This window comes from Lemur catta, chromosome 9, assembly GCF_020740605.2.
Source record: "Lemur catta isolate mLemCat1 chromosome 9, mLemCat1.pri, whole genome shotgun sequence".
Classification (NCBI taxonomy): domain Eukaryota; kingdom Metazoa; phylum Chordata; class Mammalia; order Primates; family Lemuridae; genus Lemur; species Lemur catta.
The window spans coordinates 33,889,994-33,917,710 of record NC_059136.1 but is presented as its reverse complement, the minus strand read 5'-3'; the positions used below and the strand labels follow the sequence as shown (position 1 = coordinate 33,917,710).

Sequence of the window (27,717 nt, the reverse complement as noted above, 5' to 3'; positions counted from 1 at the left end):
TAAATGAGACTCAGACTCTTATGCAATCTATAGAATTGTCCAAAAGCTTTGGGAAGAGAAGGAACCAGATGCACAATGTGTCCTGGCTGCACTAGAAAGTTCTCGGTACCTCCTACAATCTTAAAAAGAGTTTTAACATACATTTTTCTAAAATTACCGCTACCTTAGGACTCTCAAAGGGTATGGCATTTAAATGTTTTTTCCCGTCAGTTGACAATCTATTTCAATCCACCAGTTACTCCCTTCCTGACCCACTTTGTGGTTTGGGAATTAAATAGATGCAATTCTCTGTTGACTCCTTAACTTCTTTGCCAGGATCACAGGCAACGATGCCTGATGCTGGGAGTAAAGCAAACCCAGCACTGCTTAGCAAGTAGTGATTTTATTGCTTTCTTTTCAATGGTTAAGAAAAAAAAAGATTGAATGTAATTTTTTGGTATTGTACATTTAATTAAATGAGCAACAAAAGACACTTAGAAACAGCTAAAACTCAAGAGCATTCTGCTTTCTTTTGTTTTTTTCCCCCCACAAGAAAGCTGCATTGTAAAGAAAGCCTTTATCGTTAATACACTTCTTAAATCATTAATACATTAACTGCTAAGGAGGCACTCAAAGTAGAAGGGATGGAATGTATAAAGGCATGGAAGCATGAAATGACATATGTTCCAGGAGTGACAAATAGTTTGTTATGTCTAGGGCTGGCTTTGATCAGGAAGGCAGCTTTAACCACAGGAAGGATAAGTCCAGAGAGACTACAAGTCAACTAAAGAAATATTTCTAATAATTTTTTTAAATGTCACTATCTACTAAGCATATACTATGAACCAAACACCATAAGTACTTCACATAAATTATTTCTAAAAGTGCCACTGGAATGCAAACTCCAAAACGATGAGGCCCTTGTCTGTGTTGTTCTTACTGCTGTATCCCTACTGCCTATGCACAGTGTCTGTGTAGGACCTTAATAAATAATTGAATGAATCATGAATGAACACAACAAGGAGTTACTATTAATCCCATTTTACAAAAATGAAGAAACTAAGATTCAACTCATACTTTGACAAGGCCACACAGGTAAAAAGTTGTTGGGTAATTATTTTTACCCAGGTCTCCTTAAATTCAAAGCCCATGCGCTTAAAACCATGCCACAAATATATTTAAAAAACAACATCAACAAAATAGATCTTGTTCACATTTCTCTGGCTTCTCACCACTAAGAGGCAGTATTCCCCAGACACATTCAAACATGACAAACAGATTCACTTCTGGGAGGAAACAGCTAATCATTTCACCTTTGCAAAACAGTGATCTTTAACTAGAGGGAGAAATTCACCAGGAGGAGACTGGTTTAGAAAACCTAAAAAAGTGCAAAGGAAGTGGGCTGAGGATTGCACATCTGTTGTCTCAAGGAATATAGGACAAGTTTGATTTTTACTCTGTACATGTGTTTTACACTGAAATTTTTACATATATTATTAAACACTTTTCCCTACCTTCCCTCCCTGACTAGAATTTCATGGCTTGTACTTTTTGAAAAAATTATAGACTCACAAAAAGTTACAAAAATAGTAGAGAGGTCCGTTATGCTCATGAACCAGCCTCCCCCAACAGTAACATCTTACATGTATTAAACAGTATGTTATAACCAAGAAACTGACACTGGCACAAGACAATTAACTGGACTACAGACTTTATTTGAATTTCACCAGGTTTTGCACACATTGTATCGTATGTCTTTGTGTGTAGTTCTATGGCATTTTATCACATGTACAGATTAGCACAAACACCAACACGATCAAGATAGACAACCGTTACATCAACACAAAGGAACACCCTTGGGCTACCTCTTCCATAGGCGATCCTGGTAACTATTGATTTGTTCTCCATCACTATAATTTTGCATAACTTTGACTTTAATCAGAAAAATATACAAATGGCAAGGTTATCTAATTAAAAGTCACTCTTTTAAGGAACTTTTTTTACGTTAGGGTGCCAAAAGCCTACAGGGGTATAAAGAACATGGAGAGACAAAAGACCTTCTTGTATGCACTTAAGTAGTCCTCCATCCTATTCCTGCCCCAGTACCTGGATTCCCATCAAAAAGATGTCCCTGCATTGGCTCTCACAACAGAGAAGGAATGAGGCTGAACTGCCAAGGATGAGGAGTATATCACAGTGGCTCTTGGGTAAGTCATACTCTTTTGAGCTTCTGAATCATGACTTGTCTCAAGTTAGGAAAGTATGTTATGCTCTCATGCTAATACTATGTGAAACTTAGCAAATACAAAGTTGCTTAGAATACATGATTTCATCTAGTTGGGGGAAAAATGGTATAGAAAAGAGGACTAGAAAGATGAACTCCAATGTCAAAAATGGTTATCTCTGGTTAGGGGGAATACAAAACAGAAATTGTAATTTTTCTCTTGTATTCTTCTAAATTTTCTCCACTAGGCATGTGCTCTTTTTATAGTAAGAAAAAGAATACAAAGTCTCCTGAAGTGGTTATGAATACCATAATAGTATTAACATTAATATAGTCTATTAATATCATAAAAATCCCATGTGTGAATCAAGGACTTTTCAGGTTACAAAATTTTTCACATGAATGGTATAATTTGATCCTCACACAACCAACAGGGTAGGCAGAGGGTCCACTCCCCCTCCCCTCAAATCTACCAGTGAGAAAAATTATGCTTATATAAATTAGGCAACATTAAGCCACTTAATGACAGGGCTGGAATCATAACAAAGCCTTTAATTTCTGATGCCAGTGGTTCTTCCTAGTCCCTAGAGGCCCCCAATGCTAAAACTATTTTCATAATAATACTAAGAAGTTATCTGATTTTTTTCACTGTGTTGACATGTGCACTGACAGTGCAAAAGTAATGGTGGGTAAAACCACTAGCGCCTTAAGCGTGAACAAAGACATTGTCACAAACTGGAGTCATTGTATTCTTCATGATCATGCTCTTCCAGGAAAAGGCCACTTTCATTTAAGAATGCCCATGATGAAAGAGTAAAAATTATTGATTTAATCATATCTCAACCCTTGAATGCATCTTTTTTATATTTTGTTTGATGAAATAGGAAGTATGCATAAAGTACTTCTAAGGCATACTAAAATATGGTGAGTGTCTTGAGAAAAAGCACTCGTACAATTTTTTGAGTTGCAAGCTGAACTAACTGGCTTTGTTTATTTTTTTAGTGGAACACCATTGTTTTCTTTAAAGAACTAGCACACTATGGTTATTCAGACTCCAGTATCTGCCAAACATTTTCTTGAAAATGAGTGAAGTAAGCCTATCACTTCAAGGTAAACAACTGATAGCATTTATTGTTAATGATAAAATCGAAGCTTTCAGGGAAAGCTCAAGTTTTAGAAAACTTTTATTTGCCACCAAGAGCTTGAGAACTTCCTTCCAGATAGTTAAAGTTCATTTATGTGGTTTCAGATTCATATCTCTAAGAACCTTTAGGAAACTACTACTTGTCAAGTTTTTATGTAATATCAAAGAATACCTGAAATGGCTCTTAAAATACTCTTTCCTTTTTCCAATACAGACCTGTGTGAGGTCTTATTTTTCATCTACTTCAGCCAAAACAATAAAACTGAGACAAAATGAATATAGAAGCAGGTATGAGAATCTAGCTGCCTTCTATTAAGTTAACTTTAAAGAGATCTGCAAAAACATAAAACAATGCCAAGCTTCTAATTTTTTTGGTTTGAGGAAATAATTTTTTCATAAAAAATAGACAATTTAGGGTAAAATGAAGTAGGTTTCCTATTTTAAAATACATTTAAAAAATTCCTTGGTTTTGATTGCTAAGATAGTAAGAATGGCTAGAAATAGTCCACATAAATAAAATCTATTTGTTGTCCTTAATCATTTTTAAGATTGGGGTCCTAAAACCAAAAAGTTTGAGAACTACCATCTAGCACTCTTACTCTTTTCAATATGCTATAAATCACAGATGAGAGAAATCAAAGGACAAAAATAGACAATAAAGTACTTTGCCAGCTAAACACCCACAGTAGTTTGATGACTATCAGTACAGACCTCAGTCATCATGTCAGGTGGGCCTTTATCATCCATACAGTCCACTGAGGCAACGTGAACACTTTGTAATTCATCAGGCAGCATAGCTGAAATAGTGTGTGATCTGTAGTCAGAGAACTTGAGCTCAAGCCCTAATTGCACCATTTCCCAGGCATATATTTCAGAGCTTTGGTGCATGGATCTCTAAAATGGGGTGTGACTAATACCTGCCTTTACACTGAGTTACCATAAAAATCAAATGAGAAGATCAAAGTAGGGTTCTTTTCACCACTCTGCCGTGTTCTCTGCTTTGTCAAAGATCATTTGGCTGTAGGTAGATGATTTTATATCTGGGTTCTCTATTCTGTTCCATTGGACCATGTCTCTATTTTTGTACCAATACCAAGCTGTTTTGGTTACTATAGTCTTGTAGTGTAGTTTGAAGTCTGGTAATGTGATGCTTCCAGATTTGTTCTTTTGTTTAAGATTGCTTTGGCTATTTGGCTCTTTTCTGGTTCCAAACAAAGTGTAGAATTATTATATATTTTTTCTAGATCTATGAAATATGACATTGGTATTTTGATGACGATTGCACTGAATCTATAAATCACTTTGGGTAGTATGGACATTTTAACAATGGTGATGCTACCAATCCATGAGCATGACATGTTTTTCCATTTATTTGTGTCCTCTGCTATTTCTTTCCTCAATGTTTCATAGTTCTCCTTGCAGAGATCTTTCACCTCCTTGGTTAAGTATATTCCTAGGTATTTTCTTTGTAGCTCTTGTGAACTGAGTCTTTGATATGACTCTCAGTTTGACTGTTATTGGTATGTATAATAGAAATGCTACAGATTTATGTACATTAATTTCGTAATCTGAGACTTTGATGAATTTATTTATCAATTCCAAGAGTCTCTTAGTGGAGTCTTTAAGGTTTTCTAGGTATAAGATTGCACAGTCAATGAAAAGCTATAGTTTGACCTCCTCTTTCCTTATTTGGATACCCTTTATTTCTTTCTCTTGCTTGACTGCTCTCGCTAGGACTTCCAGCACTATGGTGAGTGGAAGTGGTGATACTGGGCACCCTTGCCTTGTTCCAGTTATTAGGGAGAATGTTTTCAACTTTTCCCCATTCAGTATGATGTTGGCTGTGGGTATGTCATATATGGCTTTTATAATTTTGAGATATGTTCCTTCTATGCCTAGTTTGTTGAGGGTTTTTATCATGAAACGATGCTGGATTTTGTCAAATGCCTTTTCTGTATCTATTGAGATGATCATATGGTCTTTGTTTTTGCTTCTCTTTATGTGGTGAATCAATCACATTTATTGATATACGTATGTTGATCCATCCTTGCGTCCCTGTGATGAAGCCCACTTGGTCATAGTAGATTATTTTTTTTGATGCGTTGTTGAATTCAGTTTGCTGGTATTTTATTGAGGATTTTCACATCTATATTCATAAGGGATATTGGTCTGTAGTTTTCTTTTAGTTGTATCCTTTCCTGGCTTTGGTATCAAGGTGATACTGGCTTCACAGAATGAGTCAGGGAGGACTCCTTCTTTCTCAAGGTTATGTAATAATTTCTGTAGTATGGTACCAGCCCTTCTTTGTAAGTCTGGTAGAATTTGGCTGTGAATCCATGTGATCTGAGGCTTTTTGTTATTGGAAGTTTTTTTTATTACTGCTTCGATCTTGCTATTCGTTATTGGTCTGTTCAGGAGTTCTATTTCTTCCTGACTGAGTCTTGGGAGGTTGTACTATTCGATAAGTGGTGTTACGAAAACCAGATAGCCACATGCAGAAGAAAAAGGACACCTATCTCTCACCACTTACAAAAATTAATTCAAGATGGATGAAAGACTGAAATGTAAGGCATGAAACCATAAGGATTCTAGAAGAAAATGTACAAAAAACTCTTCTAGGTATTGCGGTAGGCAAAGAATTTATGACTAAGACCTCAATGGCAATTACACAGAAACAACAAAAATAAATGGGATTTGATTAAACTAAAAAGCTTCTGCACAGTGAAGGAAATAATCAACAGAGCAAACAGACAACCTACAGAATGGGAGAAAATATTTGCAAACTATACATCTGAAAAAGGGCAAATATCCAGAATCTACAAAGAACTCAAGCAAAACAGCAAGGGAAAAACAAAAAAACCCCATTAAAAGGGGGGCAAAGGACATGAACAGAAGCTTTCCAAAAGAAGATAGGAAAATGGCCAATAAGCATATGCAAAATGCTCAACATCACTAATCATCAGGGAAATGCAAATTAAAACCACAATGAGATATCACCTTACCCCAGTTAGAATGGCTTTTATTAAAACATTCAAACACAACAGATGCTGGTATGCATGCAGAGAGAAAGGGACACTCATACACTGTTGGTGGGACTACAAATTAGTACAAGCTCTATGGAAAACAGTATGGAGATTTCTCAAAGAACTAAAAGTCAACCTACCATTCGATCTAGCCATCCCAGTAATGGGTATCTACCCAAAGGAAAAGAAATAATTTTAACAAAAAGACACCTGCACTTGAATGTTTATTGTAGCACAATTCACAATTGCAAAGTTGTGGAATCAACCCAAGTATCCAATTCATGAGTTAATTAATAAAATGTAGTATATGTATACCCATAGAGTACTACTCAATCATAAAAAGGATGAATTAATGCCTTTTGCAACAATGTGGCTGAAACTGGAGACCATCATCCTAAGAGAAGTATCTCACGAATGGAAAAACAAACATCACATTTACCCACTATTAAACTGGAACTAAGTGATAAGCACACATGTGCACAGAGGGAAGCAAAACTCAGTGGAAATCAAGTGGGGGTTGGGAGGTGAGGGGGGGGAGGAGGAGAAGGGCAACAAACCTCCTAATGGGTACAGTGAACACTATTTGGATGATGAGCCCACTAATAGCTGTGAGTCAAGCATTACAAAAGTGATCCATGTAACCAAAAACACTTGTGCCCCCTTAATATTCTGAAATTAAAAAACAAGAGTATTAAAAAAAAAAAAAAGAAATGTAAGTAACACTGAAAACCTGTATTTGTGAAGCAAATTCCATGTGTCAGGTACTGTGCTTAGTGATTTACTTCCCTGATCTCAATGAAATCCTGCCACTTTCAAAAAACAGACACTATTATTTCTTTTTATAGACAGGAAAATTATCTGTGAAGAAGTTAGAGAAGTTAAGTGATTTGCCTAAGGCTATAAAGCTAGTCAGTTGGGAGCTGGGATTCCAGGTCTGATTGAGACCAAAACCCATGATCATCTGACCACCAACAATTCATAGTCTCTCAAATCTCCTATTATGAGTTAGAATAACTTTACAAGAACCATTTTCTATAACTTGGAAGGTGAGTAAGAAAATCAAGTTGTTTTAAAATTGACTTAGTGCATTAATGCTGGTATGAGTTTACAGAGCAATCAGCTATAATTGTAATCAGTTTTACAGTTCTCAGACATCTAGTTAATTAAAATCAGCCTTGGCCCTATGTGATGTTAATGCCAACATCTTTGTAGGGAGCTCTGGGCAGTTTTTACATAACATCTCACATGATCATCATACCTTCTACAATCACTGACAGTTCAGAAAAATAAAGAAAAAAAAGAACACAAGCTTCTAAATGGTGGCTGAGATAGTTACCATCACTTGGTGCACTGATATTTTTCAAGACCACTCCTTCAGAAACTCCTAGACACAATACACTTGCAATACTGATGGCTTCCAACTAACAAAAGTTTTTCCCCATTTAGGGTTTGTCAAAAGCTCAAAGCTAGCATTGAGACTTGGCTTCAAAATCTATCCTTTCCTTTTCCTCTATAACAATAAGTAATGTTTTAGGATAAACTATTAAAATATACTTTATAAGCAATACTTTAATTAGAAAATTTTTCAGTATTTAGCACAGACCTTGTAATGTAACAGATACCTGGTACTTGCTGGTTGAATTGAGAATACAATTCAGAAAGTCTAAATAGCACCAAAGTACCTTCTATTATCTTTAGTCTCTACATTTCAACTGAATCAATTATTGCTTAATGTTTCTAGCCTTCAGTACCTTCACAAAATCTTCTGAGAAATATGGGCTCCCATGGGGGTATTCCAGAGCTCCAAAAGGGTGGGGGCAATCCACACTCCTTAGTTGGGGACTACACTCGCTGTAAGCAAATCCGGAACCCCTCCTCCCACCACAGCTTCCTCTGAGCCCTCTGCTCTAAGGTGTGGCCCTATCAATCTGTCTAGTTTGCTCTTCCATTTCCTGGAAAAACATAAAAAGGGAAGCAGCAAGCTGCTGGTTGTCGTCAGGCTGTATAAATTCCTGGGACTGCCTTTTTTGTCAGTCAGAATAATGTTCCTCTAGTAACCAAACTACAGTACAAACTGATTCTTCTACCTGCTCCCTCATTGGGAATGCCACCGCCACCTTCCAAGGGAAAATGTATTTTTATTTTAATTAAATGAATTAGGTTTTCCAGCAATTTCATTGAGATTTTTCTTAGACTTCTACTCCCTAAAGGGAAGGGGACATGGAAAAAGGCCTGCAGCTTGGGGTATGTATGGCGGAATAGCAAGATTGGCACTTAACTATTAAGGGAAATAGCACAACCAGAGCGTAAGGTGACAGAAGCAGGATATAGTAGAGTAGTAAAGGCAATGGATTCAGAGACAGAATGTTTGGGTTCCAGTCTACAGTACTTCATACTAACAGTATAAATGAGTAGTTACATAATCTCAATATGCCTCAGTTTCCTCATTTAGATTAAAGGTATAATAACCACAGGATTGTTGTAACGTCCTAGGTGAGATAATCCACATAACACCCACCACATTGCCAGGTTCATCGAAAGTGTTCAATAAATGTCAGTTATTTTTGTATGGAGATAAGCAAATGTAGACAATGAATGTTTGCTTGAATGGCCACTGACTTGTGCATATAGCTTATACACACAATAAAAAAGGAACCTGCAGTGTAGCAGGAAAGTGTAGAAATGGATTGGTCCAGGAAACTTGGAGGTGATGACTCTTGACTTAAGCCAAATACATTTGGTCTCCTGGAAACTAAAGAAGCAAGATATCAGTGTGAAAATGGCCATGTCATGTCAAACAGAACTTCCTCTCTGAGCAAGTCTTTTACCAGTTATTACTAAAGTGAACTGTCAGAGTCTTGTTTCGCTTCCTTCCCTTCCACCACACCACACCTTGAGCAAGGCCATCAGCTAAAGGCAAGGCAAGATCCAGAGGGAAGGGGAAATGAGAGGGTCCTCTTCTGAATAAAGGAGCTTTAAATAATCTAAGATTTACAGAAATACCATGGATTTTAAAACAAACCTCAAAGTGTAGGAACATTAGACACCAAGTTCAAAATTACCTTTTCTCAAATTTTTGAAAATAAGAAACGTTTCTATTTTCAACATTTACTTTCTCTCAGATTAGCTGATTTACTGTCTAAAACTAATTCAATGCCATAAATCAACAATTAAACTGTCAGACATACATACATACATATATTTATCTACTGTGAAAGAAAAAAGAATATTCTGATTGGTCAAATATTTAGGTTAATAGATTATAGAAAGGCAGTTTTCATTTTTCAAAGAGGTTGTCTTCATCTGTAAACTAGCCATTTGTATCCAATGGATTTATGACAAGATTATCACCTAAGGCTACAAAATCATATTTGATATATTAATAACTGACTCAGGATAAGGGTATCTTGAGCTTGAATTCTAGATTTTTAAAGGAGGTAAAGGTGCGATGCTGAGAGACTGGGGAGAAGAGGAAACAGCCCCTCTTATCCAGGGTAGGGCTAACTTGATGAAAAATATGACACAAATAGTTGTCCTCTGGCACCTTTCAACCTCTTTGTATGCCTATTCCTGGGCACTTAGGAGAAAAGAGACTTGATTAAGTTAGTTCACTTGGAAGTATGGGTGGCTCTTAGACAAGGACTTTTATTCAAAAGACAAAAGAAAACAAAACTCTTCCAAACCCAACAAAATCAAATGATTAGTACAGGTAGTGTTACACAGAACCTTTCTAAGTGTGAATATAGCGTGCGGGCTGGGGAGGGTGGGGTAGCACAACACAGTGATACCCAGATACTACTGCCTAGCCAACAGATCCTCCAACCCCCATTTCTGGGTCTGTCTCTTAGGGTCAGCCCCTCTAGTGTCCCAGATTTTAAGGGATTCTTCCTGTCATCTACTTCTGAAACTATGATGGGTTCTCTTAATCTCAAACATTTTTTTTGGTAGGGGTTTAAAAGGATGTGGGGAGTTAGAGGAGGTTCATTATTTGTAAATCAGGAACCAAAATGCATGATCGCCTTCACACAAGTGAGATATACTTTCAGTGTGTATTTCCAATGTATGTTTGACACAAAAATCATCACTCTTTTAACCAATGAAAAAACAAAAGTTGCTAAAGGTTATCTTTAAAAAAAAAAAAAAATCAATGGTAGAATGTGGAAGAGAATTGAGGTTAAGGAGTTTCTCTCTCAGCTTAAATCTCCTCTATCAGCTGGGCCAAAGGTACAAATTCCAGGAATTTCACAATGGGATTTTCTTTAAACATGACTTCCACACCTTAGGACTACAAAGCTTTCTATTTTTTATTTTTCACCCCCCAGGACTGAAGGTTGAGGGGGAAGAATTATTGAACTGTTCTCTTCAGATGACCTTATATTGCTCAAGCTGTAATTCTTTTTAATCCTGTATGAAATGGCTTACCAGATTTTTCAGCAGTGTGGACAGTTCCTTCGTAAGAGTAGAAAACTTGACAAAAGCGGTGCCAAGGTCAGGGTTGTCTCGACTTAAAAAATTACTCCCAAACTTATCAAGAACTTGTGCATAGTTTTCTTCATTTTGTACATGATCTAAAAATAAAAATAAAAAATAAAAAGGAGTCTGAGCTATTATTTGCCACAATGAAGAGTTATTTTGAACACTGATCACTAGAAACACTCAAAAGGAAAGCATAGAGAAACTGTATTAATTGTTTACTGAACCTCCTTTAACTCTATTAAAGAAGGTTTCCCCTTTTGCTTTTATAGCATTTGGCTCATTTATATTTCAATTAATCTACTGACTCCCCACATATTGAGGGGTCATATTACTAATGCATTTCAAACAATTAGAAAACTACGATTATCAGAGTACAAGGAGGAAATTCTCTTTGGAAAAGTAGGCTTGGATTGCAAAAGAAAAATTACTATGTTCTAACAGGTTTTTCTTTGTAATTAATCTTAATTTCCTTTAATTTTGTCTAAGCCCCAGGTCTGAGGAATAGCATTTGTAAAATGCTTTTCACATACCATCTCTTCCTGTAAAATTTTCAAGCTTGCATCAGATGGATTAGGTTTGAAGTTTGGTTTCACTACCTATGAGCTGGCTACCTTACCAGTTTTTTAACTTCCGTGCCTACTACCCTAGCTGGCACACAGGAGACATTATTCATATATTTGTGAACAAATTCTCCTCCCTGATCTTTTGTTTTCTAATAAAATGAGGCTGATATCTACCTTTCAAAATCGTGGTGCTGATAAGTTGACATAAAATATACAAAAGTTTCTCCATAGAGCGAATGCTCCATAAATAACAACTCTCCTCTCCTTGAAACTCTTTATTTGGCTCTCAGGATGTCAGGCTTTCTTGAGTGTCCTCTGACCTCGTGGCTGCTCCTTTCCATTGTCTTTGCTGGTTCTTCATCTCTCTGACCTCAGCATGCTGGAAAGCTCCAAGCCTCAGTCTTTACACCTTTTTTTCTTCTCTGTGTATGCTTATTCTCTTGGGATCTCACTAATGACAACTCTCAAATTGATATGCCCAGTCCAGACACATATTCGACTGCCTATTCAGTACCTCCACTTGGATGCCTAATAACTATATTCAACCTTAACATGTCTAAAACCGAACTCTTGATCTACCCCATCCTCTTTTTTCCAGTCTCCTAGCTGTCAGGTAATGGCAAGTACATTCTTAAAGTTGTTCATGCCAAAACTCAACTCATACTTGATTTTTCTTTCATTGGCAAATCCTGTTGCCTCTACCTTTAAAACATATCCATAATTAACTCTGACTACTTCTCACCATCCCTATAGGTGTCAACCTTATCCAACATCATGCTTGCCTTCATCACTGGTAAAGCCTCTGAACCAGTCTCTTTGTTGCTGCTCTTGCTTCCCTTCAGTCTGTTGTCAACAAAGCACCCAGTGTGACATTGTTGAATTGCATATTGGATCTTGTGACTCCTGTGGCAGACATTACAACTCATCAAGGACATCCAGGTTCCCAATCCTTACAGGCTTAGGAAAGGAGTACTGCATTTCCCCACACTCTTGAAGTAAGACATGGAAGATGGGTTGCACCCAAGGCAATGTGAGTGGAGGGGATGTGTACCACACAGTCACGATGGAAGCATTTCAGATGATGTGCTCAACTCTCCATCTCCCTCCTCTATTGTGTACAGAGAAGCATGAATTGGTATGGAGGCTGACAGCAGATACATAGTATTTACTGATGAATAAATGAACAAATATTTATCAAAGTTATATATTTAAAAGTTCAATCCATATCTTTATAAAGTCTTCCTTTAGTGAGAAATAATCCTTCCTTGCTCACAATTCTCTGTACCTCTACTGCAGTATTTTCCACCGCATCATGTCATATTTATTAACACATATGCACACGTCTTTCCCTGTCATCAGACCATGAGAGGCAGGGATTAACTCTGGTTCACCTCTGTATCCCCACCCAACAGACAAAACCGTAGATTCTTCTGTGAGCAGAGCTTATAAAGCTGGGCTCAGTAAATATTTATTGACTTGGATTCCTTGAATTCCTCTTCAGGAATTTAAGAAGCATTCCCTTCTGAAATCTGGAGACTGTTCAATAATTGATATGAAATTTTAAAAAATTTGCTTTCAAACACACTCTCAATAACTGCACGGGAGCAATGGGTACTTATGAAACAGAACATGAGCCTGGACTGGGAAACAACCCAGGAAGTCTAAATACAATAAAGGAAGTAAGTGTCACAGCAGTCCAATGAAATGAAACGAGGCCCTCGCCAGCCTTCTAATCATCACCCCATCAAAAATTCATGATGTCTGCAGCGGCTGTCAGCATTTTGGGCTGAGATATTAAAAAAGATAAAATGCAGCTCTGGTTACTGCCCAAGTTCACTCAGAGAAGCAGCTCAGAAAAACACAAAAGAAAGGCTACATCAGCTCAACAGAGAGGATGCACATTTTGATCTCCCTCATATGCTGGAGCCACCCCTGATGCCTTCTCTCTGAGGCCAAAGGGGTCCCACCTCACCACGGAGAATTCTTTCTCACTTGATACCCTTTTCTGCTTTTGGAAGCCAGTGAAAAAAGAATTCAGCCACTTCCAAGAGAAGCACTTCAGTAATAAACATAAGTATATAGCCTATTTGTTTGCTTGAAATTATAATATTTTCCAATGAAGTATATAAAAATTTTAGATTAGCAGAATACCCGTGTACCCACCACCCAGCTTAAGAAATAAATTACAGAATAAATGCCCATTCCTCCACTGCTGTCCCTCTACCCAATTCCAATCTCTTCTCTCCTTTCCTAGGCACAGCCATTACCCTGAACTGAAATTTCATGCAGAGGTTAGAAAGAATTATGAGAAGCTCTTAGTCTACCAGTGATGATAGACCCATTAGAAAATAAGATGGACTTAGCTGAGGGATAAGGCAGAGACAGGCCATGGGAAGGGAGCGGTGGCATATGCTGAGAACCTTCTTTGTCCCAAATATTTTCTACAATGTCATATTTCACTCTCACCAGAACTCTGCAAGGGAAGAATTATGCCTATTAAGTAGATGAAACACAAAATGTGATGGGAGAGAGGCAGAAGGTGAGACCGGATAAGTTAAGTATAGGCTAGATAAGCACAGGCTAGGTCATGGGCCCTGTATGTTTTGCTAACGCCACAACTGCATAATCATATAGTCTATATATATATTCATGTATATCTAAATATACACATAAATATACATATGATTTTCTAGTAAAAATACACATTTTAAAATATAACAGTTCAGTAAGATATCACTTAGGGTATTAATAATAATAATCCTATGAAGGTAGAAGTGATGTAAATTAAATATAAGGTACTTAGAATAGTGCCTGGCATGTGGCATCTGTTCCCAAAATGTCAGCCACTGTTTCTTCTACATCCATGACTAGTTATAATACAGAGAAATTTATGTAGTATGAAACAGCAGAAAAACATATCTCACACATTTTAAGTGTTTTTTAACATACTGCACTATAAAGTTAACCATGACAGTACTAGAAAGATACCTCACACACACAAAATGAAGGGTTTGTACACAGGATTGAAGCAGACTGTCAACAGGCACAGAGAGTGAGAGGGCAAGGACACGTGATTTTGGTGGAGGAAACAGCAAGGGCCAGAGGCAGAAGGGAGGGACATATTACAGAGCACAGTATGCCATGTGAATGTTAGTTCAGGGGTACAGGGAAGAGGAGGAAAATAAACGGCTTGGATGGGGAGGCCCTGTCACAGGAACGTGTCTGACGGAAGGAGAGGGACTGACAGGGCAGAAAATGGCCTGATCACTTCAAGAGATTTCAGACAGTAGGATAAAGCTGTTTTAAGATCTTTACTACATCCAAGTGCTAAAAGAATTTTGGGAGCATGGCACAGTGGGGGCTGGGGTAAGCAGGTGAGGATAAAGTCTGGATAAAAGGAAAGAACAGAGAAAGAGAAATATGATCCATCCATTAAGAAGACCTTCTCCTTTTCAGTGCCTGTAAGAAATTTCTGGCATTCACGGCATTGTTGCAGAATGTAAGATAATTCTGATAGCTAGGTGACACCTTTCAGTTTAAAAACAAAATAATACAGTTTTACCAACTGAACCAAAAAAGGCCATGACATCAGGATTTCAATTGCCAGCGTGTCTGTGGGAAGATGACTAACATACGCCAATCACTGATTTAACCCCTATAGCAATACATCAGCAGTGATTTACTATTCTAGTAATGACAGTGGTAATAACTAGTTTGTTGGGCATTCAGTATATGTCAATTATTTTACTAAGCACTTTACATACAGTGTATTACTTCATTCACTCTTACTAACAAGTTGATGAAATAAATACTATTATCATCCTCATTGTGTAGATACTAACACTTGCCTATGATCATAAATAAGGTTAGGCCTTTTTAATCTCAGAGATGGGCACTTTTCCCCAGATGGGGATTGGAATATGCCACCCCTAAATGTGCCACTTTGGCATGAGGATTATTTTGAGCTGAAGGCAATTTTCCCTTTGTAAGGGTGTTTTTCTCACTTACTCTCCTGTACCAGGAGGAGGAGAAAAACCCTTGTCACAAGAGATGAAAAGTCAGCATCAAGATGAACCTGCATAAACAAATTTTATTAAATAAAATAATCTGTATCTTTCATGTTTCCACCATATATTTACCTTCCTACAATTTACTGCCCTAGAAGTCCAAACTCCTTTTCCCCTGCCTTGTCATGTCTCCACAATTTATCACTCTTTGTTGAAATGATACATAAGCTCTCAGACCTAACTGCTTCTTTGGGGGTTTTCATTTTTTTTCCCTGTGAGGCTCCCTATGTACACACTAAATAAACCTTTTCTCCTGTTGATCTGTCTTTTGTCAGTTTAATTTGCAGGCTCCAACCACTGAACTTAAGAGGATAGAGGAGAAGGGATTTTTTTTTTTCTCCCCTATACCCTATATTCTAAAAGTGGGACAGACCTAGGTTCAAATCCCGAGTTTATCACTTACTGTCTATGTAGTACCCTGGTCAAGTAACTTTACCTTTCTAACCCATATCTTTCCCGTATGTAAAATGGAGACAATAATGGCATTTACCTCAAAGAGGTATTATTAGAATTAAGTAAGATATTGCATGCCAAGTCCCTGGTACCTGATAAGCTCAATAAATATTTACAATGACAATGACAATGATGATGACAATACCAGCTGCCCAGCCTTGGCTATGCACTGGAGCCAGCCTTTTACCCTACGGCCAGGTGGCAGAGGCTTCAGACAACAGTCTGAAATCCATAACACCACTCAGAGTTTATATCCCTAAGGGTTGGCAATAACAAGTACCGTAGGAATACATTAAAATTCAATAGTCTTTAAATATACCCCATATATTCACCCAACAAAGACTTCCTCAACACTTTCAGAACCATAGTAATTATTAAATAGTCTTTTCTCTGAAGGGTGTTTGCCTAATTGACATCCTGTGTTAGACCTTACCAAACTGGGCTATTTTCATAAAACCTCCTGACTGGCCTGACAACTCAACCTCTGATTCTCAGGCACCGTGATTGTGGCTGCCATTTATTAAGCACTGACTATGTAGTGGGACCCACCACAGTGAATATCCTAAAATTCATGTAATACTCCTTCAAGGCAGGTAAGAAAAGTGAAACTCAGTGGTGAAGCTAGGAAAAGAACCCAGCTTCATCTGATTTCAAACTCCACCCTTTTCCACGGACAGACTCAGGAAAGACTATCACAGATTCTAGAATACTGTGTGCCACAATATCTATTCAGAATCCACTGTGTGAAAGGCTTCATGATAAATACCAGGAACAAAAAAGTGAATAAAACAGACTTCCTGTCCTGTAATAATACTGACAAAGTAATAGTTATGATAATAATTGGTTGCAATTAAAATTTTTGATTACTTAATGTACCAAAAATTGTGCTAAGTATTTTTCCTGTATTATCTTATTCAAACCTTACAATAATATACCATTATTATTAACCCCATTTTACAGATGTAGAGACTGGTTTAGAGAGATTAAGCAAGTTGCCCAAGGTCATACAGTCAATAAGCAGTGGTAACAGGCACTGACCTCAGAGCCTGTGCTCTTAACCAGTGTGCTTGGTTAAGTGCTGGAACTCCCAAAGTCTTCTAGTTTGAGCTAGATGCCAAGTGACTGAGGGACCTGAAAATCTACATCTTAGCTCTTACCTCTACCACGTGACCCTGGGTCAGGTGACTAAAGCTCTTGGGGGCCTTAATTTCTTCATCTGTAAAACAGGTCTGATAATATCTTCCCTGCTGACTGACTGCTAAGAAGTAAAAGTGTCATTATTAATACAAAAGCTCTTTTGCAAATACAAACAACAAAAAACCACTGTGAAACCACAAAGGATTATTTCTACTTAATGGGCATAATAAGGCCTTGAGGGCACTCATAGTAAATTCATCCTACAGAGTATCCCGAACCATGACCAAGCACAACCTAATGCCCACAAGGGCATCATTCGGTAGATGAACACAGAACACAGGCCTGAGTGGCACAGAGTCTCGGGTCTGAATCTCCACTCTGGTTCTAACAGGCCATGTGTGACCTCAGAAAAGGTACTTATCTTTTCTGGGCTTTGAGTTCCTATGTGAAGTGGGCCAATGCCTATGACTTATGTGACAAGCCTCTAAGAATATCTTTACTTTTATTAATTTCATTTACCCTGAAACTAAGGGCTGAAGTTCTGATGCTAATGGACATCAGATACAAATTTAAATATCATGGTATTTTGGGGGGAGGATTCCAGAATACATAAGATAACTCTGGATCAAATTCCAGGTTTTCTGTCTATAGGTTGTACTTCTATGGCAATTTATATATTAGACTGTGCTTTCTTAACTGTAATAAAACCAATTTGATAGGGCTATTATGGGAAATGGATGAGAAAAGCCTATAACGTGCTTCATCTAGTATCTGGCATACCACGGGTGTTTATGAAATGCTAAGTACCATCCCTCACTCCAAAGTTGAGTCTCACTTCCTTAGCTTTCCAACTTTCTTTCCTGGGAGCCTAGACTCTCTTTATGCAAGTTCTCTTCTGTGTCAAGGGTCCAGAGCAACGTATGTTTATCATCTTACCTTAATGAGCTTAGACAAATTTTCTGGAGGATGGCTTGGATTACACTGACATAATTACACTCTAGTCACACAATCTATCCAAAGTTGTCCCGTCTGCAAGCTCCATCACAATTCCAGGACTCAGCCTGCCTCTTTCAAGGTCAGATGTAAGTGTAACCTGCCCACGTATGTTTGTTATTCACTCTCTCCTTAGCTTCTTGCCATGCTGGGGTTCCCAGCTTTATCTAACTTGTTATATACCCAGTTCCCAGCCCTGGGTCTGGCACACATTGACTGCTCAATAAATCTTCGGTGCATGTAGTAAATTCTCCTGGAACGAGTCTTTTTTTTTGAGACAGAGTCTTACTCTTGTCACTCCAGGTAGAGTGCAGTAGGAGCATCATAGCTCACTACAACCTCAAACTCCTGGGCTCAAACAATCCTCCTGCCTCAGCCTCCTGAGTAGCTGGGACTACAGGCACACACCACAACATCCAGCTAATTTTTTTAGTAGAGATGGGGTCTCGCTCTTGTTCAGGCTGGTCTCGAACTCCTGAGCTCAAGCAATCCTCCCACACTGGCCTGCCAGAGTGCTAGAATTATAGGCATGAGCTACTGTGCTAGGCCTGGAACAAGCCTTTTTCGTTCCTTCACAAAATACTTAACATTAGTCATGTGTCAGCCATATAAAATACAATGAGCTGTAATAATAAAGCCATGTAATATGTGTCATGAATTACAGTGCTGGCATAAAAGGGGAAGCGATAAATTCTTTTATACTATCCTATACATGTAGCACCAATCACACTTATAAAATTTAATTGTTTTCAAAATTACAAAAATAATCCATATGCTATTACGGAAATGTATAAAGATAAAAATTATAATTTCCATTCCCCTTCCATTCCAATCTCCCTCCTTAAAATAAGTAAAATAATCTAGAGTGCATCTCAGTGAAACTTTATGACTTTAAAAAATACAAATACAGGGGTTTTCATCCCTTTCCTCATTTTTAAAAAATCAAATGGGATATTATATGATTCAATGGATTGCTTTTTTCCTACTGATTAAATATTATGAAATGTAATACAAATAAATCTAATTATTTTAACAGCGATTATATTCCATACTAACACCCCTCAACCCACTGAGAGGCTTCTATGTTGTTTGTAGTTTTTGCCACCAAAAACAATGCTGCAATAAATATTCTTAAAGGCAAGCTCTTACAGGCTGTTACCAGGTTATTAAGTACGAAATGTCCGATTTCCTTAAGTACTAAGCTTGACAGTTGGTATCTCTGACATTTCACTTTGACACTTCTTATTTTATTTTTATTGTGAAGGTACATCCTCTGTCTTTCAAATGCATGTTTTGGCTTGTGATTATCTTTAAAAATATTTTAAAGCAATTTTTGTGAAACCATGGATAAGTCAAAAATTCTAGTTATTTTCAAATATGAGTTCTGTCTTGAAACCATAGCAGCACAGACAGCTTGAAATATCAACAAAGTGTTTGGGTAGGATGTGGCTAATGAACGCACAGTACGTCGATGTTTTGAGAAGTTCTGTCCTGGTGATTTCAATCTGGAAAATGAGCCACATTGGCGACCTGAGACCAAGGTGGATAACGATGAGCTGAAAGCTACAATGGAAGCAAATCCATCTCTACCTACACGTGAATTAGCAGCAAGATTTGACGTTCCTATTCCGACAATATTGGACCATTTGAAACAAATGGGTAAGGTAAAGAAGCTGGATAGACAGGTTCTGCATGAATTAAATGAGCATCAGAAAAGAAATTGTCTTGAAGCTTGCCTTTCTTTGCTGTCACAGCATAAAGGCAAACCATTTCTACACTGTATTGTTATGCGTGATGAAAAATGGATTCTTTTTGACAATCACAAGTATTAGGCACAATGGCTGGATAAAAGAGGAAGTGCTGAAACACAGTCCAAAAGTGAATATTCATCATAAAAAGCTAATGGTGTCTGTTTGGTGGTCCAATGCTGTTATTACCCACTACAGCTTCATGAAACCTGGTCATTCGATTATAGTGGATGTCTACCGCAACCAATTGGACTAAATGATGAGGATGCTTGCAATTAAGCAGCTGAGACTGGTCAACAGAGATCGATCAATCCTCTTGCAAGACAATGCTTGACCACATGTCACACAAACAATGCTGTTCCAACTACAGAGGTTGGACTTGGAAACTCTGTCATCCACCATATTCATCAGACCTTGCACCAGCTGACTAGTACTTCTTCCAGGCTTTGGGCCACTTCTTGCAAGGAAAAATATTCAAGTCTCAACAAGCTGTGAAAAATACCTTTCACAATTTCATCACCACTTGCTCTCCAGGCTTCTTCACTGCTAGTATAAACAACCTACTGTTAAGATGGCAAAACTGTGTCGATAATTTAGGTGTACACTTTGATAACTGTAATAAACTTCCTGTTTGAAATACAATAAACTATACTTTTGACTTGAAATCAGACATTTCATATTTAATGACCTAAATACTTTATCTCTGGAAAGATATATTCTCAACACCAGGATTGCTGGGGGATACGGTGTACATTTCAAATTTTAATTAATATTGGCATGTTCCTTCCAAAGAAGTTGGTTGAAGCAATTCACATCGCAACAGCAAAGAAAATATAAAAGAACCTATTTCTCTGTAACCATACCAGCACACAGATGTTACTGTTCTTTGTAATTCTTGCCACACAGATATGAAAAACTTTACTACAGTAAGCCTATCTTTTTTTTGTCCATTAACATTTCCTTTTTTGCCTGTTTACATACTCAGCCTAGTTTTCCATTGCTTGTCTTTTTCCTATCAATTTGTAACAGTGCCTTGTATAAGGGATAGCAATCTTTTGTAATACATATTACAAATATTATCTCCCATTTGTCTTTTAACTTGTGAATGGTGTCCTGTGTCATATAGAAATTTTAAAATTTCATGTAGTCAAATATATCAATGTTAACTCAAAAGACTTTTGGGTTTCCTGCCTTGCTTACTTTCCTAAGTTTAGCTTTTTAAAAAAAATACATTTAAAACTTTAATCCAAAACAATGTTTTTTGTTTATATGGCACAACAAAGGGTTCTAACATTTATTTAAAGTATGTTATTAAACTTTCCAATAATTTGGCTTTATTCTCTCTTTTCCATATTTAAATATTTAATCTATCTCCAATGGATTTACTTATATGGAAAAGTTCTAATTTTACTTTCTTCTGTATGAAAATATATTGGTATTTAACATGGCCTATAGAAGGCAATTATTTAACACATTAACTGCCATGTGAGTTGTATTTAACTCATACTAGTTTTGAGCCCAGGGCCCTGTGAAGCATATGTAACTTACAAGTCTCTCCACCTTGGGAACTGCGAGAACTATTTTTCAAGTTGCACATAACTCATGCACAGAAAACAATAAAAAAACCCCAAATTTTTCATTAGATTAGAAAGGAACATTTTATTTTTGAAGTTTTTATTCTATTTTTGTAATAAAACACTGTGGCCCCAGGGAAAAAATTTTTTTTCTAGTGTGGCAACGTGTTAATATTTGATAAAGAAATGAATATACAGACTACACTTGGATGGAGCAGGCTAGGTTTTACAAGAGAAGATAACTGAACAGAAACTTGAAAAATGCATAGTTGTTTAACAAGTAGACTTGAGTAAGAAGATTCGAGGCAAGAGGTAGCAGCATACCATACAGGCACCATAAAGTACCCAGGAAAAAAGAAGCCAGTGTTTGCTTAAGTGGGCAGAGATACAGAAAAACCAACAGGGGACCTTTGGTCTCTCCAGAGCTCACCATCTTCAGTCTAGAACTAGGTAGGTTAAAGTTTTAAAAGCACAGCCCTCTGTTCCTTTTCAGCACCAGATTAGGGCTGAGATCCTTCTTGTCACATCAATCCATAAAACCAGCACCACTCACCCTCAGACCTTGAAAACAATTTGTCTTACAGACACCATGTTATTGGGAAGTGAGGGCTGGATTTACAGACTAAACTCTATTTCCTTAGGTACAACGGTGACTCATTTTACTTGATTATGAGCAGGTTATTTCACTTCCCTGAGCCTCATTTTCCTCATCTGTTCCCACCACTAACTGCAAACGTCTACTGTTTTGACTAAAGGTAAAGTCTTTGCAGGCAGAAAGCCCTGTGTACGTTTTTTTAAAAAACTGCCTCCTTCACGCCACTCAGAATGATTCATTCCTATAATTTCTCAAGGTCATTTTGAATTCGGGTTTGTTCTTTCAAGTTCTAGCCAAGCCTCAGCAAGAACCTGCCCCTAGCCCTGGGGTGTTATCTGGAAACTCAGCAGGCATACTCCCATTTCTGCAGCAGTGACAAATCCATTAAATAACAGAGCCCCAAGACAAGACATTTACAGAGTTCCACGGGGCTATCACTCAGCATTTAAATAGCAGCTGAACATCATTCCCCTACAGCAGAAGCAGAAATGTTCTCTCTTCTGGCTTTATCATTCAGGCTTCCTAAGTGCCAGAAGAAATACACCCTACACTTTGGTTTGCTGATGGCTCTGTAGGTAATTGCAAGGCTTTGAGATCTGGCTTCTAAGAAAAGCTAGGAAGGACACAACCAATTCCTCCCTACTTCAGGCTCTGCAGTAAGACTACCAAATGGAGCCAAGCCTTCTTAGAAATAAATAGGTGTTTTTTAAAATATAGCTCCACATTTTACTATTAATTCATAAATTTTCATCAAGCATCTACCATGGCGGGATACAAAGGTTATTTAGGTCATTAGGTTTAAGGCCTTGGATAGATCTTAGTCCTTCTGAGCTTTAGCTTCTTGGTTTGTAAATTTTGTGTAGAGATAAAATAAAACCTCACTGGGTTACTGTTCTCCTAAATGAGGTAGCCAAGGACATGACTTGGCCTGAGTAGATACCGTCTAGATTAGTGCTCTCCAAACCATTTTTAATCAACCATCCCTGTCTGTAAAACATTTTAAAGAATTTCCAATCAATGCTTACATATTTAATCACTTATGTATTAAAATTGTGTATATTATACTATACATACAATATATTATGTGTATTATAACATACTGTTTATGTAAGTCAATGGTTCTGATCTCAATTTCAGGGGTTTTTTGAAAACCTCTTTGCAGGATTTTTTTTTTCCGGTGCGGAGAATGTCTGTTGTTCTGAAATTATAAAGAGGCCTATGACCCCCAAACGTTCAGAACCAGAGGAAATGTTAGCAGAATATAAAGACAAAGCTTCTTGCCCACTAGGGAGTACATACAGTGAGTCTGAGGGAAGGGCAAGGGCACATGTGCGTAAAGTAGATCCAAAGGGGCAGGTCTTTCTGGTTTCAGTTGCTGGAGAAATGCGTTATTTGTTGACACCATGAACTCCCCTTCGGGTATGTCTGGTATATTTTAGAGGTCACAAAAGTATCTTCATCTCATTTCATAACCACTACCTATTTCAGATAGAAAAACTGAGGTCCTGATAAATGAAGAAGCTTGTTAAGAAATAATCAGTTACTTCTTGTCAGTGTAGAGATCACATCCCAGCTCTCTACCTGGGAGCCTCCTCCAACTCCTCACTGTGCAGGCCGTGTGGAACACCCCAAACATGACCTCAACATAGGCCTCTCCACCTCAAACTCCTAGAGAAGGCATCACTCTGAATGGGACAAGTAAGAGAATGAGGGCTAAAGAGCACACAGATGTGCTGGGTGCTCCCTAAGTGTGGTATGTTTGTGATTCAGAATACATATAGCGCAGAAAGGTTTTAAAAAGAAATGTGACTGATTAGCATTTTCTTTCTTTTAGCTCATCTGAATTTTCTATAGTAAACATGTTAATAACACCCTGTACTTCCACGGGGGGGACCCAGAAAATGCCAGTGAGAAAAATCAGCCCCAAGTGTTCCAGAGCTCCCTAGCCCCATGGCCACACACATACAGCTCTCCATAAAGTAAAAAGTACATGTTTGATCGATTATCTGCAACCTGGAAAATCAGAATATCCTTCTGTTACCTGTGAATGCAACTGATGAACTGGCTGAGCACAGTCATCCTCTGTCAACCTCTAAGTGTTCTGTCTTATGGCACTGATTATCGATGAAAACCACCTCAGAATCGATAACAACTTGCTTGATTTCCATATCCAAACAGGGCATGAAAAAAATAAGTAAGTAGTTATTCTTTCTGGCTACAGGCACAACTGGAGAGATCGCTTGAGTCCTAGAACTAGACACTTTAAAATTCATGTCTACATGCAAACTCCAAATGAAATTCAACACACACATAGGACTGCTTGCTAGGTTATCACAGGGCAGGATTGCCTTCAGAGGGTGTCTTAAGTGAAGAACTGTGATGGATATGCCTCACATATGATACTCTACCCTGGTCAGGAGAGTCTGTGTGAAGGAGGTAGCATTTTAGCACAATTTGGGGCAAATACCACACATAGAAATAAAAACAAAAACCTGGCATTCCTCCACAGACTCTTTGCTATGGTTTAAGTACAACATCTTTATACAGGAAAATATAATCCTAGTTTGATGAGACATAAACCATCCAAGAACATGGTCAAAATGCAATTTAGAATGACAGACAGCAAGATATACGTAAAGCCATAGAATCTTGACTGTAATTATCAAGGAGGGTCTGTTCAAAGTTGAAAGGTGATCCTTAAAGATAACTATAGTCACATCTGTACCCCCATAATATGCTGAAATAAAATAAATAAAAAAAGATAACTATAGTCATTAATTTGAAACTTTATGCATATAGTAAAAAGGATTAGTTGATAAAGACTGAAAATAACAATGGACTAAACCTAGCACATAATAGGTGCTCAACAAATGGTAGCTATTATTTATTATGTTTACCAAACTAAGACCATTAAGGCAGAGAAACACATTTTTATACTCACCTTTAACAGAGTTAATACTGTTGTTCATCTCCAAGTTTTAAAAAAAACCCCAATGAATACTCAAAATTTTATTTAAAATGAGTTAATTTCTCATGATGTATACTCCCATGAGATACAAGCACATATAAAAAAAATGAACTCATTTTAAATAAAAATAAGAGCACTCATTCCACAACCAGCAAAATGGAGGAAGTGCATACAAATGCATGCACACACAGCAAATAGCTTCTGATTTCAAGCAACGGAATTTGAGTTAATTACTGGAATCCAAAAATTGGAACTTCCTAAAAAGCCTGGAGTTTTAAGATTATTCTAGAAAGAGACTCTGATTTTCTACAGGCATTTTTTTAATCCCTCCAGTTTTATCCCCATACAATTTGTGGAGTAATGCTCTCCTGAATAAGTACACTCACTTTTGGAAAAAGTCCCCTTCCTTGACCACTCTAAAGGAGCTCATTATTTCAATTTGTTTTCACCTCTTAAGGAGTAATAAGGGATCCACAAGAATGCAAGCCCAAAGAAATTTGTTTAGACTTTGTTCAACCATAGTATTTCTATCTAAAGCCTTCTGAGGGCTTAAGAATTACTATTACTTTTTCACTAATACACTTACTGTAATTCAAAAACATTTTTTAAAAATCTGGTTATCATCCACAAACTTGGAAAACAGCAAAAAAGAAAAAATTTCCTAAATACAGACCAGTTGCTTTTTGTGTACCTTTTGACTTTTTATTCTCCCATATCTTTTTATTAAAATCCTAATCTATTTTACCTCTCATCTATGACTGTTAAGGAAAGTTTTCTTCCCATTGAAAACTACAGGATTAAAATTAGCATTACATGATATTATGATAAAACACCAAATTTAATTACCAAATCTAGTTACAACTGCCTTCACACCATACCTTTAAATTTTAGAAATTGTTTAACTAAAAAATAGCTGAAATGTAGTTGCTTGGCTGCAAAAGCATCTGCTTCCTATCCCACTGGTAAATTTTGTATTCTACCTTTAAAATCTTAGATTTCATCATGTACTATGAGCTATTTCTTAAAATAGATAAATTAACAAAATGAAAATCTGGAGAGAACATCACACATTAATTTTGTTTTAACAAACACAAATGCTCTCTTAAAAAACTACTTACTACTTAATTCTAACTGAAAGAGAATAGGAGACAGAAACGGAGAGCAAATGAGAAAATCAATTGCTCTCTTTCCTGTAGCGAAAAAGTTACCAAACTGTTTATAACAATCTATTTGAGGCCGGGCGTGGTGGCTCACACCTGTAATCCTAGCACTCTGGGAGGGCGAGGTAGGAGGATCGCTTGAGGTCAGGAGTTCGAGACTAGCCTGAGCAAGAGCGAGACCCTATCTCTACTAAAAATAGAAAGAAATTAGCTAGACAACGAAAAATATATATAGAAAAAATCAGCCGGGCATGGTGGCACATACCTGTAGTCTCAGCTACTTGGGAGACTGAGGCAGGAGAATCGCTTGAGCCTAGGAGTTTGAGGTTGCAGTGAGCTATGATCACATCACTGTACTCTAGCCCAGGCGACAGAGAGAGACTGTGTCTCAAAAAAACAAAAAAACCCCAAAAACAAACAAACAAAAAACACCAATCTATTTGTATTTTAAAAATATGACTGTCAAATCATATGCTTGCAATCAAACTACACAACACTGTCTTTTCTTTTATCCAGAAAAATAAAAAGATTTACAAGCCCCAATTTTCAGACCAACATTACAGATTTCTAGGGGACACTATGTGCTATTAATAAGCTAACATTTATTCCAAATATATCTTGGCATAAATTTTAAGGAAGCTACCATATAATAATAAAATATCCCCCCACACCCTTTTTATTTTTTGAGACAGAGTCTTGCTCTGTCACCCTGGGCCAGAGTACAGTGATGAGATCACAGCTCACTGCAACCTCAAACTCCTAGGCTCAAGCAATTCTCCTGCCTCAGTCTCCCAAGTAGCTGAGACTACAGGTGGGTGCCACCATGCCTGGTTACTTTTTCTATTTTTAGTAGAGACAGGGTCTCACTTGTGCTCAGGCTGATCTTGAACTTCTGATCTCAAGTGATCCTTCCACCCTTGACCTCCCAGACTGCTAGGATTACAGGAGTAAACTGTACCCAGCCTAAAATACCCATTTTAATTTGATGGGGAAACAAAACAAAACAAAACAAAACAAAACCTTAACACAGAAAAATACCTAGTAGTAGGAATTTTCTGGATCTTTATTCTCAGGAAAAAGTGTACAGGTGCAAGTGTGTGTGTGTCATAATGTATCTGTTTGGAAAGATTCATGTTTTCAACCTAGCTAACTCATTTGGTAGAACAACAAGTTCAGTGTAAGCATGTTTTCTATGAACCACACGACTTCCATTTTATAAAAATTCATACCACTATGTTTTTTGACAATACTGAGAAGCAAGCAGTACATTCTTGTTTCTCAAGAGCCACACCGGACTTATGATGTGCATGTACACACGCCCATGCCTGCAAGGTCAAAAATCCTATGAATGCCAGTCCCATTTCTACTGTACGGACTGGGGGTCCTCTTACAAAGACTGAGATCAAGATGCCAGACAGAGCTGCAGTCATTTGAATGTGTGACAGGGGTTAAGCAGAGTAGCTTCCAGGTTCCTCATTCACATGGCTGGTTAGTGGTAGTTTCTGGTGGGAGTCTTCTCTTCACAGGTCTGCTCGAGTGTCCTCACAATGTGGTGGCTGGCTTCCTCCAAAGCAAATGATCAGAAAACAGGGGAGGTGGGGGGCTGGAACCTG

General features: G+C 37.6%; 1 protein-coding gene across 4 annotated transcripts in view; it reads right to left on the bottom strand.

Annotated features, from left to right (window-relative positions):
- Nucleotides 1-27,717, bottom strand: part of ASAP1 (ArfGAP with SH3 domain, ankyrin repeat and PH domain 1) — a 335,586-nt gene that overhangs the window by 115,582 nt on the left and 192,287 nt on the right. For 3 of the 4 annotated variants that reach the window (XM_045561537.1, XM_045561534.1, XM_045561535.1), the window contains one exon: nucleotides 10,793-10,938. In XM_045561537.1, coding sequence (XP_045417493.1) covers nucleotides 10,793-10,938 — 146 coding nt within the window. Of the gene's footprint in view, nucleotides 1-10,792; nucleotides 10,939-24,017; nucleotides 24,133-27,717 lie in introns of all 4 variants that reach the window. The other variant, XM_045561536.1, reaches the window with a different exon arrangement.